This window comes from Tigriopus californicus, chromosome 12 (assembly GCF_007210705.1).
Source record: "Tigriopus californicus strain San Diego chromosome 12, Tcal_SD_v2.1, whole genome shotgun sequence".
Classification (NCBI taxonomy): Eukaryota; Metazoa; Arthropoda; class Copepoda; order Harpacticoida; family Harpacticidae; genus Tigriopus; species Tigriopus californicus.
In genome coordinates this window covers 12,887,001-12,904,790 of record NC_081451.1, presented here as the reverse complement: position 1 = coordinate 12,904,790, position 17,790 = coordinate 12,887,001, and the positions used below count along the sequence as shown (strand labels likewise).

Genomic DNA, 17,790 nt, shown 5'->3' with positions numbered 1-17,790 from the left:
ACCTTTTAGCTAGAAGCTCGCTGCTCTGATCCCTTGACCGCACACAACGAAGTCCATTTTATAAACCTTTCTGACAAGATCAACCTTTAAAAAAAGGAAAACAAAAATCCTGTATATTTTATCATACTCAGTCATAGATATGGTCATGATGAGCTTGTCCATTGGTCAAAGATTCGCCTTCGCCATGAGCGTGAGCAATCATGTCATTGAAGCCAAAAGCTCCGGAATAAACAGTCTTCTCACTTCCATTGAGAGCCTTGGAAAACTCCAAAGACGAGGGGACGTAACTGAAATGAGGAATCCCACATTGATTTGTCAGGATGGCCTAAAGCACCAGTAAATGTTAATATTGCTTACGTGTTTTCAGGCGAGCATCGGGAACAACTTCTTCGAAGAGCGGGCTTTTGTCGGGCTCCCCGACATCTCATGGCAAAGCGAAGTTCCTCGGCCATTTCTGAACATAAACTTTGGTGGTCACTTTGGGCATTCTTTCGCGAGTTCCAACAGAACTCCAAAACTGCGACCACGATGGCAAGAGAAAGGCCACATAGAAGGACCACAAAGACTCCTCCAATGTTTTTCACACTCAAGGGATTGGCCTTTGAATCTTTGCTTTTATCCTGAAAAAATGTGTAAATGATAGAGTTTTAGATCTAGTTTGATTAAAACTACTTTTTTATGAAAAATCATTGTGCCCCCGAGGTCACTGCTTTATGAATAAGGTAGCATAAAAGATACCAAGGCTGTGTCAATGTGGCTAATCTTGTTTGCTGTACTTCAAGGAGTCTCCTGAAAAATCTTTAATGTCCAAGGAAATATCGTCCAGTTTCAGATATGATCAAAAGTAAAAGCACTTGTTGAAATTGATCAGTGTAAGTAACAGTGACATAAAACCGACACTTGTTATAAGAATGCTAATAACAATGTGGAAACTCACTTGTCGTGTACACACGTCACCGGTGTTTTTCCACCATTTGTTGTAAAGCATTTGAATGGTTCCTTTCTCTTGAAGTTCGAGGATGGCCAGTGATAGGTGATCCCGCCATTTGGAGCCCTTGGGAGTAGCAATTCCATAGCCTTTGGAGTCCAGCAAGCCCCCGATTTGGGTGAGATTGCAATCCCTTTGGACGACATAATCGAGCATGGTGCTTTCCATGAGAAAGGCATACCCACCTCTTTTCACTCGACTAATGCCCTCATCATAATTGGTGACAAACACTGAGGGCTGATGATTCTCCATGAAATTCCACATCTGGAAGCAAGCAAGTCTCCATGTTAGGAATGATGTTCGTTTTACTAAGTGACAAATATTGGTCACACAACTTTGGAATTTGATGGAAAAATGATCCTCCACAAGTTGAGGGTTCTTTTCTATTTGTAGCAGATCATGTTTCAAGTACCTTTTTATAGACATCAATTTTAGAATCCCTGAAGAAAGTCATGGTGGAGCCACCGCTCAAAGTTCCATAAGCAATTTCTAAGCAAGAAAGATAAACGAAAATTAACCCTCCCTCTCCCTGTAAATCAATGTTCAATCACAAAGAAGAACCTTACTCACCACTTTGCTTAGCTAAATCTTCATCATTTTCAATGGGAGTAATCATACGTTCCACTGTGAGAAAAGCGGCCAAATTAGCAGTGTATGAAGAAATTATGATCAAGGTGAAGAACCACCAAATCGCTCCCACAATCCTGGTCGAAGCAGCTTTTGGATTCAAGCCAGACCCCTGAGGGAAACCACCACCCAATGAATATTATATTCACTCAGTAAGTATCTTATGCAGCATAGGGATATACCTGTCTCAAAAAGGTTCCAGTGATGAACCAGAACGAATTGGATACCGAAAATTGGTTTTCCTTCACCTCGTTTTCAGTGATGCATGGATGTGGATTGTTCCATTCGTAAGGTGAAAATCTTGCCATAACGAATAGAGTGAAAGACACGAGCATGTACGCAGCTAAAACGTAACTGTATTAGGAGAGAAAAATTAAGATTAGATACATGAAGAACTGGGGTGTTGTAGATTTTTTTGACTCACAGCCAGATTTCAACAGCCAAGGGATTCATAAAAGAGAAGAGGCGGGTAGGTTTTCCGCTTGGGATTTTGTACAAAATAGAGATGCCCAGATTCATGAAAGGTTTAGTGAAATCAATCACAGCCTCACGGGCAAAGTTAATGGTCATGGCACCCATGGCCAAATCGGCATTATCGTACATTAGCTCTGAAATATGAAGTGTAGGGCTTTGAAAAGAAAAGAGCCATTTTATGTATCAAAACAACTTTTACCTCGAACCAATCCGTTCCATTCTCCGGTTGACAGATCCAAAGCCCCATAATTATTGTCTGGAATCAACTCAATAACATAATTGAACCCAACAAGCTCTGCAATATGTTCCAGGAGATCCACGCAAAAACCCTGAAATATTTCATCCAACACCAATTGAGTATTGCATATTATTATGTGCTCACTTATTTTGTGTAAATACCTCAAATCTGTCGTTCCCGATGGGTTCAGCGCCATCTTTTATCTTAGTGAAGGTCACAAAAGGTTGCTCAATTCTGGTCATGACCCTCAACGTGATATTAGGTGGGCGCCCTTGGGTGAAGGCATATGGATCAGTGATGTTCAATCCTTGTCTTGGGTTCCATTCTCCTACTTTTACCATCTTATGTTCACGAAGTTTCAGCAAATCCAACTTGTAATCGGATCTCTTGTTGTCGGAGAAGCTTAAAACGATTAGTTCAAATAATTAGTCACTGGACTAGGTTTTGAGAGTTTCAACACAATCATTTCGGACGTTTTGTTTTGAAGTGTTCAAACCTATGAGCAGTAGAAAGGCTGCCGAAGTGCTTAATCTTACCTAATTGGCCCTGTGAGACCCTCGGTCTCGATAGAGGAGATATACTTAAGCAACGTGGATCCCCCATTCCACGGAAGTTCCTCTTCACAAGAGAGGGTTCTGGAAGTGGAAGATAACAAATGGAGCCAAAAATGTGACAAGAAATGGCCCGGAATCCACTCACGTCATGAAGAGCTCAGGGCCTTCGGTAAGGGCCTTTTCCAAGCCTTTGGCGAACACGTAAACTGAATCATAAATCAGGGCAGGCTCAGTTAGAATGGATTGGGATCGATTCAGAATGGCCGTTCCAATGGGGGAAATGGCCTCCATTTCAAAGAGCTCTTCCTTGACCCGTGGATTGTCCAAATCCACAATTCTAAACGCGGTGATGTTAACATCGTTGTACTTGAAATCCTCGAGATCGAAACTTTACGAAAAATGAGAACTGCGATCATGAACTTTGTTCGATGTTGTCAACATTTTCATATTTTCCTTACGTCTCTACATCAAACGACGTGAATGAGTAATGATAATTGGGATTGTTCATTTGAAGCTGAAGAATGACCCTGTTGATATAAGCGATGATCATTTTTTAGATATGGTACGATATTAATGCAGGAGAGTATTGAAAAATGCAGAGATTATGCCCTAGCTCTTAACCACGAACTTGGTTATTTAGGTAACACTGGTGGGCAGGGTCATTGGTAAAAATGGGAAGTTATTAGGTAGTGCCTGAAAATGTTCTTTGTAATAGCAAGAAAAGGGAACGAAATGACCGGTTAGACAGTTACAGTAAATGTAGATGGCTGAAAGTAGTGATCAGGATAAATATGAATAAGGAAATAAGAGCCTACAAGTTCATATGTTTAGGTAGAGCATTATTGAGCTGATGTAAGGTCTTTTCGGACATAGGAACTCACGACAAGAATTTTTGAATTGAATGTTTAAGGCTTTCTGAATAATAAATCTTTGCATGTACATATTAAGAAATGTATGAAAAAAATGCTCGACCGAGATGTGTGTAAAGGGCGAGAAAATTGTGAAGTTATCACGCCAAATAGGTACAATTTGATGAAAAGATGTTAATCTTTTAAAAATGAAAATACTTATCAACCCTGAAACCCTAACACGAGAGAAAAATGCCATATTTGGGCAAATGATTAAGGCCAAACGTGAAAAAAGTCTTTGTCTTGTGAACACGAATGCACGTCTGAAATATTTCTTTCCACGTATAAGTATTGTTCGCACGTCATGTGACATATGTTCAATCTTCAATTCCAGCTTCATTCAGCCCTTCCCAATGACGCCTCTTAGGGAGAATGTGGACCCAATTTGAAGTACCGAAGTACTGAAGTATTGAAGTAATATCAAAGCTCTGCAAAATCAAACTCACCCTTTTGTAATTAGGCATAAAATACTAAAGGAGTTTTTACCGAATCTTTTCTCGTCCATTAACTTTCAGGCAAAAACCCACATTTGTTTTTGTTTTAAAGTTGCTTCTTGCAACTACGTGCAAAGCATTTGGTACATCCAAATGACCTTTGCAAGATGTAAGTCAAGCATTTAAAAAATGTAGTGTTACTTTTTTTATATTCTACTCAAGTGATTCCAAAACTAGATGGAAACGCAATCATTTGAAAGATTGTTGAAGCTTCCAATAGAAAGTCATAGTACTTACCGAAAGAAGTACTTCATGTTGACAGGGTCAGTATCCACGAGGATATTCGTGATTCCCTTTTTCTTGATCTCTCTTAAGACAGCTCTGCAAACAACATGAGAAGGGTTCTTAATCTGATTACCACATGGTGAATGGGAAGGGGTTGGACCCCGCTAATGGTGGCACTTTTACCGGTAATTGCGAGGCACAGTCTGACGAATGTAGAGCTCGATGTTCCGAGAAGGTGGCGATCGGACCAGATCCTGAAGACGGATGAGACCATATTCATCTTCATAAAGGATGGCAGCCGAGGTCCAATTCAGATAAGTCATGATATCTTTGTAGGCCTGGTTCATCATTTCTTGCGAAGGATGGAGGTTTAATGAGAACTCTTTGAAGTTGTTTTCGAAATCGTTCCTAAAAAAGAAAATGGCCGTTCGAGTTAATTCGGTTCAAGCGTTGCTGGAAAGGAAACTTCATTTTCGAACGGATTTGAGCATTACTTGATCTCATGACTTTAATCTTGAGTTATGGAAGACGTCATGATTCGATTGATCGGTTCTTTTTACAATAATGTGATTGAATATTTATAAACGACATACTTGAATAACAACGCTGATTGCTTAACCTCAAAAGTTTGTTCAATTTCGATTTCAAATCAATATCAATCACGACTCGCCAATAAATATAGATACAAAAGCTACACCTCTTAGACTGTCTAACGGTAGTTTTATTTCTGGGTAAGTGCTCAAATGCCAAGACGGCTAAACATGTTTTTCTGTGTCGAAGAAACAGAGCGACTCTTTTGTAAAGAAACACATGGTTTAAAGGAGTTTGAATAAGTGTGTTTAATCACTTAGATTACATCAAAATAGAGTAGTAGTGAGAGAAAAGACGCTTCTAGCTAGCCGCTTGAGTCAAATCTTGTTTGGCTGTGAGCCTCAATGTGTTCAAAAGTAGAGGGGAGGGACAGCCAGCCCAGGCAGAAATATCGCTGTTTATTAATCCATTTTATGGTTGATTATCTACTCAAATATGAGTTTATTAGTGATAAGGCTGCTAAATGATATCGTTCTTAACATGATTTGGGATTTATTTTCATAATTTGATCCGTCCAAACCCTAACAAATATGATGCAAGATTTACTTTGCTGAGGTTGTGTATCTCTAAATCTCATCAGTTCCGAATTGCTCAATTTAACCCGCTCAATGGAAATACCAACGTCAAATGCGGGTTGTCGTCTGTAGATTGTGATTTGTGAAAACCCTAACCATTTCTTGTTCTGCGGTGGATTTTGCACCAATCGGACCAATCTCTATCGTTTTCCGAAAGATACCGGGATTCGCCAGGCTTGGGCCCAGAAAGTCAAGCGCTTGAATTGGAAACCCAATGAAAACTCGAGGCTTTGTGAAGTGAGTGTCTAAACCTGGAAAATGTATCTGTATATCTGTACGACCTTTCATCTTTGACGACTCCTGATTGACATGTTTTGGGCATTCAAACTCTAGTTACGGCCCAAAGATCATTGAATCCATTAGCGCTTTAAAATAGGATTACTACAAAACTTACAGGACGAAGCATGATCTACGTGATCTACTTGTAAATATTCTTTATTGTCATCAATGTCATCGTGACACCGTTATTTATACTATTGCCTCTGAAGTACAGCAAGGGACAAAAACTAATATTGTCATTCCAGGAACATTTTGTAGCAGACGATTTTCTTTTCTGTACTGATGGAACCACGCAAAAGTTGAAAAAAGGTTCAGTGCAATCAGTGTTTTCGTACAATGTGAGACCCCTACCAAAGCCGCGAATATCAAGAGACAAAAAGAATCACGGTTCCCTTGGAATTGACCATGGAAGTCATGGTTCCGCAATCATCAAAGATCATGATTACTCCCAAGACCCCAATTCCAACAGCATTGGAACAAATTTCAAGCTTATGCCCAAGCTTGAAGAAACATCACGTCAAAAGGAGAAGGAATTTGAGGAGACTTATGAGGACAATCCTACAATAACCTTTTCACACGAGGTTCCAACCATGTGCCTCATCTGCCACATGTTTTCAGACGAGGTAATCTAACAAACGATTGCTCATTATTTAATCTCTTGTTGTTGTTGTATAGTTGGGGATTCGCTTCGGAGTCTCTGGTACCTTTAAAAGACCATTATGTGAAAAGTAGGGGTCGTAAAAGATAATTTTTCAGGTTAAATTAAGTTCTAATTTAGAACCAAGGATATTGCAGGAAATTAAAAAAAAATGGTCATGTTTAGGCGAAATTTAGAATAACTACCAAACGTAACTTCATCTATATCGTTTCACAGGTTTCTTTCAGTCATATAATCCAACATCAGCAACAAGAGGAGAGTGTATGGATGCTTTGTTGATTTCTCCAAAGCATTCGACAGGGTGGACCAAACGCGGTTATTCCTCAAACTCCAACTCTGGGGAGTCCCGCGTTCAATCTGTGTCCTGCTAGCCAACATCTTATCGGGACTCAGATGCTCCATTCGTTCTGGTGAGGACCTATCCCCCTGCTACTTCACTTCCATTGGCCTTCCGCAGGGGGATCCACTATCGCCAATTCTTTTCAATCTTTATGTATCCGACCTGCTAACCCTCACACACCAAGGCCCCACCATCAACCATTTTCGCGTTCAATATATTCAATATGCAGACGACCTGGTTCTCTTGGCTAATTCAGCCGTGGAATTGCAATATGCCATCAATGCACTTCACGGTTATTGCCAGAGAACGGCCTTCAAGTCAACACCATCAAGACGAAGGCCATGGTTTTCCATAAAGGTCGTCTCCTCCCACCTCCTTCCATATTAACAATAGTCCGATAGAAACGTCAATAGTTTTGACTATGTCGGTTTCACCCTCTCCACCAAACTCTCATTCACCATCACCTCAAATCCACAATAACTAAGGCCAGGGCCAGGATCGGATACATATGCAATAGACTTCTCATGAAGAATCTTCCCCTCCCAATAGTCCTTCAACTCTTCCGGATCTACGTCACCCAATCTTTCTCTACGGCTTTACACCTTTGGCTTCCCAACTCCGCCCAATCCGCCCTCAAATCCGTCGATGCCACCTACACCAAGTTCTCAAGCGATACCTGTGCGTGCCCCAATATGCAACAATGCATGGACACATTTTCTATGTGAAACCGAGCCCTCAGCACCGGGCTGGCAAGGTTAGTGTCCAACAGTGTGGGAACCTGACCTTCCGGAGGTGATGTCCGGATACAAGTTATCATTTTCCGGTCAAGGACTTGCTAACACCTTATTGTCCTTGCCCGACATCCCTTCGAGTATTGGGGTCACGCACCTTTGTTCGGCTCCCGTCCAAATGCCATCAGCGACGGGAGTTGACAAAGGATCTGTTCAACTCGGCCCAATCCACTCTATTGCAATAACCAAGATTTTCATCACTTACCTCTACCTACCTGTCTTTGTGCTATCTGTAACTCACCTCTTACCTTTTTTCATGTGCATTGAACCAATTTTAGTCATACTCATTGTGATATCACTTTCTAGTCAACTATTTTATTGCCTTTACCTTCTGGACATTTTTCTTGTTTTATCAACAAACCTTTGTATAATGTATATACATCAGATTTTATTTTATAGTTATTTTTTACGCCATGACATGACCAAGAGTCGCAATAAAAGATTATTATTATAATGTATTATGATAACCTAAAATTTACATTTCTTTCTCTAAGCCAAATGGTAAAAGGAAAAGATCAAGAAGAACGGAAAGACTATTAAGACCTTGAGACAGAGATTAAAGATGAGCAATCAATCAATTCGGCGAATGCAGTCACGGTTAAAAGTACTAACCGCTCAACTTCTCAAAGTAAGATGGCTGGCTCATCATCAATTATTTTTGCGGAAGATCAAATTGCATGCATGGAAAGAGAAGTTTGATAAAATCCAATTATTGATTGCGATGGACCAACACAACAATAAAGCAAGGGTTGAAGTTGCGATTTGCTCGCGGACAGTCGGGTTACGACGCTCTCCTTAAACAAAAGTTCCCTCTGCCATCATTGAGGACATTGCTGAGGAGAACCAAAGACATTTCGTTCGACTCTGGAATTCAATACGACGTTTTTAGCATGATGGCACTCAAGACTGAATACATGTCATCCCAAGATCGGATATGCTGTCTTCGCTTAGACGAAATGGCAATAACATCAGGGAACTTTTATGGCTCCTCTACGGATAGCCTTGTGGGTCATGTGACCTTGCCTGATCATGATGGTGATGCCTCAAAAGCTCTGGTTGTCATTTTATGAGGGATCGCCGCCCGATGGAAGCAGACAGTGGCTTACTTTTACACCGGCAATAGCACCAAAGGTAAGGTATATGCCAATATCATCACAAGTGTCATTCACGAAGCATCCAAGATTGGGCTGAAAATAGTCGCCGTTACCAGTGATGTGGGAACCCCCAATTTGGCCATGTGGAGAGAGTTCGGTGCGATTGTCGGGAGAGATTCAAGTTGGACAACTTGCATTCCAAATCCATCTTGGGAAGATGAGGCTCTGTTATTTCTGGCAGATAGGTCTCATCTTCTGAAGAACCTCCGAGCCTCCTTGAGCTATGGGAATGAATTTAGAATCCCAGAGAGCTTTCAGATCAAGGCCAATCTTCCTCAGGGAAATGTGTCCTTGAGACACGTTAAGGAGTTTTTGAAATTGACTCCAGGAACGAATTGAAGCTTGCCCCAAAACTGGATTCAAAAGCCCTCAACCCAAATCATTTTGATAAAATGAATGTGGGTGCCGCTATGAGGGTGCTAGAGTGCATGCATGCCCTACGTTATTGCGTCGATAATCACGGATTTTCCCCGCAGTGCCTAGTTACAGCCTGGTTCATCGACAAGGTCCGCATGTGGTTTGATATTGTCTGTTGCCGATGTATGACAATGGCCTTGTCCAAATTCAATGGCCAAAAACATCATGAGCCTTTAGAGTTGCTACGGGAAGTCAAGGATATATTCATGAAGATGGAAGTTTTAGAGAAAAATGGAAGAATAACCTGGAAGCCAATTCAAACTGGAGTGGTTATGACCACAATGTCTATTCTTGACCTTCAATATGTTCTTCTGAACGAAAAAGGACTCGACCTTCTTCTGTGCTCTCGTTTCAGCCAAGATGCTCTAGAAGGTTTATTTTCTGTGGTGCCATCCAAAAATCCAACACCAAATAGTCGGGAATTCAAATTTTATCTTCGAGCAATAGCCCTGGCACAATTCATGACGGAAACACGGAATTCAAATTAATTACCAATACGCTGAGGGCGAGTTTCTTGCAGAATTCCTCGATATGCCAAAGTCCTCAAAGCCACGACCAATTTCAACTCTCTTCCGAAACTCCCTTGCACAAAGCCGAGTCTGATATTCTGGAGTATGTGTCTGGTTGGGTCTTGAATCGTTGATTCAAACACTGCAAATACTGTCAGGGATGTGAAGAACAGTGGGTCAGGAACACTGTACCAGAGAATGCTAGTAATTTTATTAAATACAAGGACTAAACAGATGAAAGTCTCGTGTATCCAAGGGAATGGGCAATGAAAGACGTGTTTAGACCGGCCGAGGCCCTTTTTCGACAAGGACTGACACAAGGACTAATGAAAAAAAGAAACCAAGTTCTGTCTTTAAAAGAATCTTTTAGTTCTTTTAACACATCTGCGATTGTTGCCTGCTGTACCGTACATCCGCCTAAAAAGAAACCAAGTTCTGTCTTTAAAAGAATCTTTTAGTTCTTTTAACACATCTGCGATTGTTGCAACTTGTGATCACGAAATTCTTCCCAAAGTTCTTACCCGTTATTTCAGACTTCGTATACAAAGCCATTGCCGCCAAGAGAAAGCAACCAAAGATGCCAAGAACAAAAAGAACCGCGCCGGCCATGCCATGGCAAGTAAAAGTCAGAAAATAAGAATTGTTGTAGAAAGTATGAAATAAATTTATATTTTGACGCATAATCAAAAGCCCCTTTTGAGATTGGTACCAAGTACATATACAAGCGTTCATGAAGTACATGTTATATTAAGCTTTTTATGGAAGGTGTACATCATTCTTCATGTCGTCAAGAAAAGACCCTAAGGTAGGAATCAAATAAAATGACCAAATAGGCTTATCGTGCGTTTTGAGAACACCCTCTAGCCCTCGTGAATGCAGGCTTATTAGAGCAATGATGAAGTCCACTTCTTTTCTTTCTCGGGCTCCTTCATTGTTTCATTTGTTTCTCTCTGATATTCGTGGGGAATACGTATGCCTTGTTGATCCGGCAGCATCTTTCAAGTGGAAATGGACACATTTTTAGATAGCATTCCAGATCAACCCTACATTCAAGGACTAGCTCGGTCTGCATACTCAAATTCGTTGGTAGACCAAATATCATATGCATATAATAGCAATGATTAATATCTATGTGCTTGAAACATATTTATTCAACGTTAATATAAATTTGTTAAGATTCAAGATGAAGTTTGATTAAAGTTGCATTTGAAAAGTATGGTATCACAATTGTGAATTGTTAACATTATGAAAGTTCGAAATGACATTACAAACTGTATTGAGGTTTTTTTTACATCTACGCAATATATTTCTTGGCAATTGCTTTAATTAGTTAAGATATAACCGGAGCATCTCGTAGGCAAATTTGAAACAAAGGCAGTCTTTGAAAGCGTTATGTGTTTTCGTTTGCCCGATGGGTTTGGATAACATTTTAATTGAAAACTCAGCAATAATTACTCTAAACATTTATCAATTACATTTTTGAAAATATTTCTTTTTGGAAGTTTAGGTGAACTATATCATACTAATCAGAAATAATTTCCAAGACAATTAATTACATAGATTGTTCCTTTTGTATTTATGTCAACAAAGAATGGTCGTAAAAGTCTTGGCATTTGCACAAATACTGTACTTAATCAGTTTTGCTCTTCTCAACTATCATTTGAGGTTAACAACTGAACTCAAATCATAAATAACCTCTCCCAATTGAAAGAGGAAAATGACTTACCTGGCCTCCAAATGGGGAATGTCAAGGGCATCACAAATGCTCTGTATGTGCCCACCTAGGAGCAAGTCCGAAGGCCCAAACAAAGCCAAAAGGCCATGTTCCACTTGATTGCAGACCTAAATGGCGAGACGTTGTTGATCCCGAAAAAAACAATTCTTCCATTCAATTCAATTTATAACTTACCTTCTTGGTGGTCCGGAAGGAGTCTTCCTTTGGTACGTATTGGATGTCATACACCAGAGTATTATTGGGCAGAACATCGTGGGCTTTGTTGATCTTGTAGATGGCATATTTAAAGGCCAGCTCAGCTGGACAGTCTTTTTGGTCATCTATAAAAGCAAGAAAACCTATTGCTTTCCCTCTTGAGTGTTTTGTATTTCGAATAATGTTACTCTACCAGTGAAAATGGCTCCAATTCGGATTTGGGACGGCAATGGTAACACTTTGCTCAAGAGCCCCAAAAGGCTCCAGATTCTAAACCACCAACCAATCATGTTGCACAAGATTTAAGTCATTCCAAATACACCTTTACTTTCTTCCATGTAACCTCACTCCAAGTGCAAGTCTGATCCTTATGGATGGTTCTAAAGCCACCAACCATCCATCCTCACTGCTGTCATTTCCAACTTTGGCTTCGTCCCCTGCTTTTTCTTTGAATCTGTGGCCCATTGTCCGTTCCATATTACTACACACCTCTTCTCCACGTTCATCCTCCATCTCTTCAGAAGCCTTGTTCCAATCGCCTATGCGCCACATTTGGGCCTTGGTGTGGAAATACAAGTTCGTGTGGTTCCAGACTGAGAGCTGGAAAACCTTGAGGAACAAACCCAGGATGCATGAGCACAACTACAACATTTGAGACGAGAAGGGCGAGGAAAGAGACGAAAGAAGGGACGGCGAGTCAGTTGGTACGTGTAACCAGTGGATGGATGGAGGACGGCCTCTCTCTCTCTTTCTGGAGGCTCGAACAAGCAGAAAAGAGGGGAAGGAGACGGAGATGAGTCCACACGAGGCTGTTGGTTTTCTGAGAGAAGGCCAATGGAGCCATGGGACAACACCAGCCTTGACTTCTCGCTCATGGATCTTTCGCGTCGCCTCTGGATTGGAAAATGGAACTTAAGTTTGTGCCAGTCCATGTACATCAAAGCTGGAAACTGGAAAATGGAAAACTTCAGCTAAGAGACCTTGGGAATAGAGAGACGAGGTAATTGCTTTATGTGGATTAGACATGTAACAATAATATTATTGTCGGTTTGCAAATGTGAATAGCACTGAGAAAAACTGAAAATGAGCTAAGTACCGACTCAGTTGATAATAAAGAAACTTGTTATGTGGCTAAGCTTCAAATATTATTCGAAATAATTATTTTCCTTAAGTGCACAGTTGAAGAAAATATTGATTTGGAATAATTGAGTAATAGCCAGCAAAAGAGGGAGTAAAACAACAAAAAGTGGTATCAAAATACCAAACGCTAATCTTTAGATAATCCAGTCATTTGTTTATGGTAAGGTTGCTTATGATCGCTTTTTTAACATCGCCTCATTTGTCTGCTCAAAGTAACTTGTTGTTAACAAAATTCCCCGTTTTGGAAACTTCAAACCAAAAGAAACCTTTTTGATTCCTAACTTTCTCGCATACCACATTATTTGGCTCAATTAGTTTTCATCCATTACTGATTTTACCTTTTTATCATACTCATCTTTGATTTGTAATCTTTATGAAACATTTCTTCGGATTTTCCGCCGATAGCGAAATGAAAGACATTAATTTGCCAACGGGATAGTGATTGAAGTCAATCACGTTAAGTAATCCCCAAACATATTAACAAGGTTATTAAATGAGGGATAGGGCTATTGTAGATATCCAGATTGAAGGATCCTTTTGTCGTCGGGAAGCTCTCAATGCTTTGCTTTTCTCTGCAAGGCGATGAGCGTTTCTCATTTTGGCCTGGGTGGATCCATCGGAGCAAGAGGCAAGCCCTGAAGGGAAAGTGGCCTTCATGAGTTGGGAAATGAAAAATGAACCCAAAATCTCCCAAAAGAGAGACATGCAAAGGGGGAAGAAGCCCTAAGATTATGAAAGCAAAGTCATGCTCATCGGTTGAATCCATGATCGAATAGAAATATTAACAACCAAAGTGATCATGTGTAGCGTAGTTCTCAAAAATGACCCATTCTAAGGCCGTTTGAAATTGATTTTGTGCTCATTTTTTGTACCCTATGGAGCACAGCACTTACTTGATGAGGTGATCTTTATAATCTAGAGTAAATGGAACCAACATGAAGTCAAGCCAGGGATGCCACACCAATTTTGCATACTATTCTAACATTGTAATATATGACACACTTGCAAGATTGCTCAAGCCAAGATATCTTGGGATTAGAGCAACCTCTCAATTCAAGTTGTGTGGCAACCACCGTATGTTGTCATCAACTTCGTTTCATTTTAGTCAAAAGTAACGCCAATCACCTTTGCTGCTAGCATTTCAAATTAAAATTGATTATGCCACTTTTAATGCTTATTGGCCCACAAGCAAAAACAGAGCATCAGCTTATGAGTTAAGCTTGCTGTATTCCTTTCCACTTTAAAAATAATTTCCCAACAATGACGGTTCAAGTCTTATTTCAAACAATTGTTTCTTTTCTTGATAACTGAAAAGTGATTTGGGCTCTTTCCGATATGTGTGAAGGTCCAACAGGTTGGTTATTAGGAAGCAGGACTACGAATCGCTTCAAAACCTGGAATTCAATTGATATTTATATATTTTGGAGCTCTTTGCTGCAAACATGGTTATTCTTACATTGATGGCTACCTTTGTCGCTTGAAGGTGCCGACATACAAATGTAGGAACCGGTGAAACTGCCTTCAGATACAGTCTCCGATTATGACAATTTAAAAAGAGTGCGTATTGACATACACCCTGGCGCACACAAGGTGACAACTATGTGATAGGACATCCAAAGGTAGCTTCAAATGCCATTCCATCATTCTGATTTCCCGCCATATCCGAAAAGGATATTATTGAGCTACCTATAATTGTTTATGTCTAGATTTGTCGCAAAATGGAGAATGTCGACTTTCTTAAAGCCTCACTTTTATGCACTCTACGGAAAGAAGGTCCCCGCTATTGTGTGAATAGCTATTCCACCAATCTCTTGTGAAAAGTAAGACGTGTGCTCGCTAAAAGAGCAACTCATACTTTCCTTCCAACTTTTGGCGGACAGAAATGCTAAAAGACTGGATATCCTCGATTAGTTGTTTAACAATGCGCCCTTTCAAAGAATGAAATATATTGTGGGTATGTAGCTTATGTTGGCCTCGGGCCTACAAAGAAAGAGTTTAAATTTCGTCAGTGAAGAGAAGACATCGTCAGCTGATCACGACGGCGTCAAAGGCCACCAGGGTCATAAAAGAAATTGTTGCGCCTGATGAAGAAAGATCCGCGCGTTGTTCATGTGTTTTCGGACAGAAAGTTTGGACCGTGGACCGCCAGGAATGCGCAAAATGACGCGCTGGTGCCACCACCTTGAGAGGTCCCTCATATAAATAGGACCAAGCACCCGCCGGAGCCATGATGCTGGGTCGTGGCGAGCGACGGGACCATGCCCCCTCTTGGTTCCCCAAGGGCCTGAAGATCACACGGAGGAGTACCTGAAGGTCATGAGGAAGGTGTGAAGCCTTGGCTGAATGCCACATACCCCCTGGCAACTACCTGTGGCAGCAGGACTCCGCCCCCCCCCCACAAGGCCAAGAAGACTCAGAAGTGGTGCCAAGACAATTTAGCCGCCTCCTGCCGTGGGCAAATGTGGCCGCCTTCCTCCCCAGACTGTTACCCTTAGACTACGGGATCTAGGGCAATGTGAGAGAAAAGCGTGCCGCACCCCACACAACAGCGTGGAATCTCTGAAGGCCTCTGTCAATGAGGTATGGGCCGACATGTCTGAAGACTTCGTCATCAAGGTCTGCGCCAGCTTCAGGCCCAGGATCGCGCCATGGTGGAGGCAGGCGGGAGGCATTTTGAAATCTAGTCGTATGAGCCAATTTCTATGACGAATAAAATTTTTCTGTTCTACTCCTTATGGATCTTGCGCAAGTCGCACCTGTTTGTTACGCACTGATTTGTCCACGATTTGCTCGAACGCACTGTATTATGTGAGAGAGATTTTTGGATACATTTTAATTGAAAACTCAGCAATAATTACTCTAAAATTTATCAATTACATTTTTGAAAATATTTCTTTTTGGAAGTTTAGGTGAACTATATCATACTAATCAGAAATAATTTCCAAGACAATTAATTACATAGATTGTTCCTTTTGTATTTATGTCAACAAAGAATGGTCGTAAAAGTCTTGGCATTTGCACAAATACTGTACTTTAATCAGTTTTGCTCTTCTCAGCTATCATTTGAGGTTAACAACTGAACTCAAATCATAAATAACCTCTCCAATTGAAAGAGGAAAATGACTTACCTGGCCTCCAAATGGGGAATGTCAAGGGCATCACAAATGCTCTGTATGTGCCCCCTAGGAGCAAGTCCGAAGGCCCAAACAAGGCCAAAAGGCCATGTTCCACTTGATTGCAGACCTAAATAGCGAGACGTTGTTGATCCCGAAAAAAACAATTCTTCCATTCAATTCAATTTATAACTTACCTCTTTGTGGTCCGGAAGGAGTCTTCCTTTGGTACGTATTGGATGTCATACACCAGAGTATTATTGGGCAGAACATCGTGGGCTTTGTTGATCTTGTAGATGGCATATTTAAAGGCCAGCTCAGCTGGACAGTCTTTTTGGTCATCTATAAAAGCAGAAAACCTATTGTTTCCCTCTTGAGTGTTTTGTATTTCGAATAATGTTACTCTACCAGTGAAAATGGCTCCAATTCGGATTTGGGACGGCAATGGTAACACTTTGCTCAAGAGCCCCAAAAGGCTCCAGATTCTAAACCACCAACCAATCATGTTGCACAAGATTTAAGTCATTCCAAATACACCTTTACTTTACTTCCATGTAACCTCCATCCAAGTGCAAGTCTGATCCTTATGGATGGTTCTAAAGCCACCAACCATCCATCCTCACTGCTGTCATTTCCAACTTTGGCTTCGTCCCCTGCTTTTTCTTTGAATCTGTGGCCCATGTCCGTTCCATATTACTACACACCTCTTCTCCACGTTCATCCTCCATCTCTTCAGAAGCCTTGTTCCAATCGCCTATGCGCCACATTTGGGCCTTGGTGTGGAAATACAAGTTAGTGTGGTTCCAGACTGAGAGCTGGAAAACCTTGAGGAACAAACCCAGGATGCATGAGCACAACTACAACATTTGAGACGAGAGGGCGAGGAAAGAGACGAAAGAAGGGACGGCGAGTCAGTTGTACGTGTAACCAGTGGATGATGGAGGACGGCCTCTCTCTCTCTTCTGGAGGCTCGAACAAGCAGAAAAGAGGGGAAGGAGACGGAGATGAGTCCACACGAGGCTGTTGGTTTTCTGAGAGAAGGCAATGGAGCCATGGGACAACACCAGCCTTGACTTCTCGCTCATGGATCTTTCGCGTCGCCTCTGGATTGGAAAATGGAACTTAAGTTTGTGCCAGTCCATGTACATCAAAGCTGGAAACTGGAAAATGGAAAACTTCAGCTAAGAGCCTTGGAATAGAGAGACGAGGTAATTGCTTTATGTGGATTAGACATGTAACAATAAATATTATTGTCGGTTTGCAAATGTGAATAGCACTGAGAAAAACTGAAATGAGCTAAGTACCGACTCAGTTGATAATAAAGAAACTTGTTATGTGGCTAAGCTTCAAATATTATTCGAAATAATTATTTTCCTAAGTGCATAGTTGAAGAAAATATTGATCTGGAATAATTGAGTAATAGCCAGAAAAAGAGGGAGTAAAACAACAAAAAGTGGTATCAAAATACCAAACGCTAATCTTTAGATAATCCAGTCATTTGTTTATGGTAAGGTTGCTTATGATCGCTTTTTTAACATCGCCTCATTTGTCTGCTCAAAGTAACTTGTTGTTAACAAATTCCCCGTTTTGGAAACTTCAAACCAAAGAAACCTTTTGATTCCTAATTTTCTCGCATACCACATTATTTGGCTCAATTAGTTTTTCATCCATTACTGATTTTACCTTTTTATCATATCTCATCTTTGATTTGTAATCTTTATGAAACATTTCTTCGGATTTTCCCGCCGATAGCGAAATGAAAGACATTAATTTGCCAACGGGATA

At 40.8% G+C, this 17,790-nt stretch overlaps 1 protein-coding gene across 1 annotated transcript; it reads right to left on the bottom strand.

The window, feature by feature from the left end:
* Positions 1-81: 81 nt before the first annotated feature.
* On the bottom strand, positions 82-12,529 carry LOC131892048 (glutamate receptor ionotropic, kainate 2-like). The gene is made up of 17 exons (XM_059241776.1): positions 11,946-12,529; positions 11,732-11,877; positions 11,549-11,664; positions 4,692-4,916; positions 4,521-4,604; positions 3,340-3,408; positions 3,027-3,269; positions 2,864-2,962; positions 2,489-2,729; positions 2,289-2,418; positions 2,040-2,223; positions 1,798-1,969; positions 1,559-1,727; positions 1,401-1,477; positions 938-1,252; positions 358-620; positions 82-287 (listed from the first exon to the last, which is right to left on the bottom strand). Exons 1-17 carry the CDS (start codon positions 12,040-12,042, stop codon positions 128-130), a joined length of 2,790 nt encoding a protein of 929 aa, XP_059097759.1. The 5' UTR covers positions 12,043-12,529; the 3' UTR covers positions 82-127.
* Positions 12,530-17,790: the final 5,261 nt, after the last annotated feature.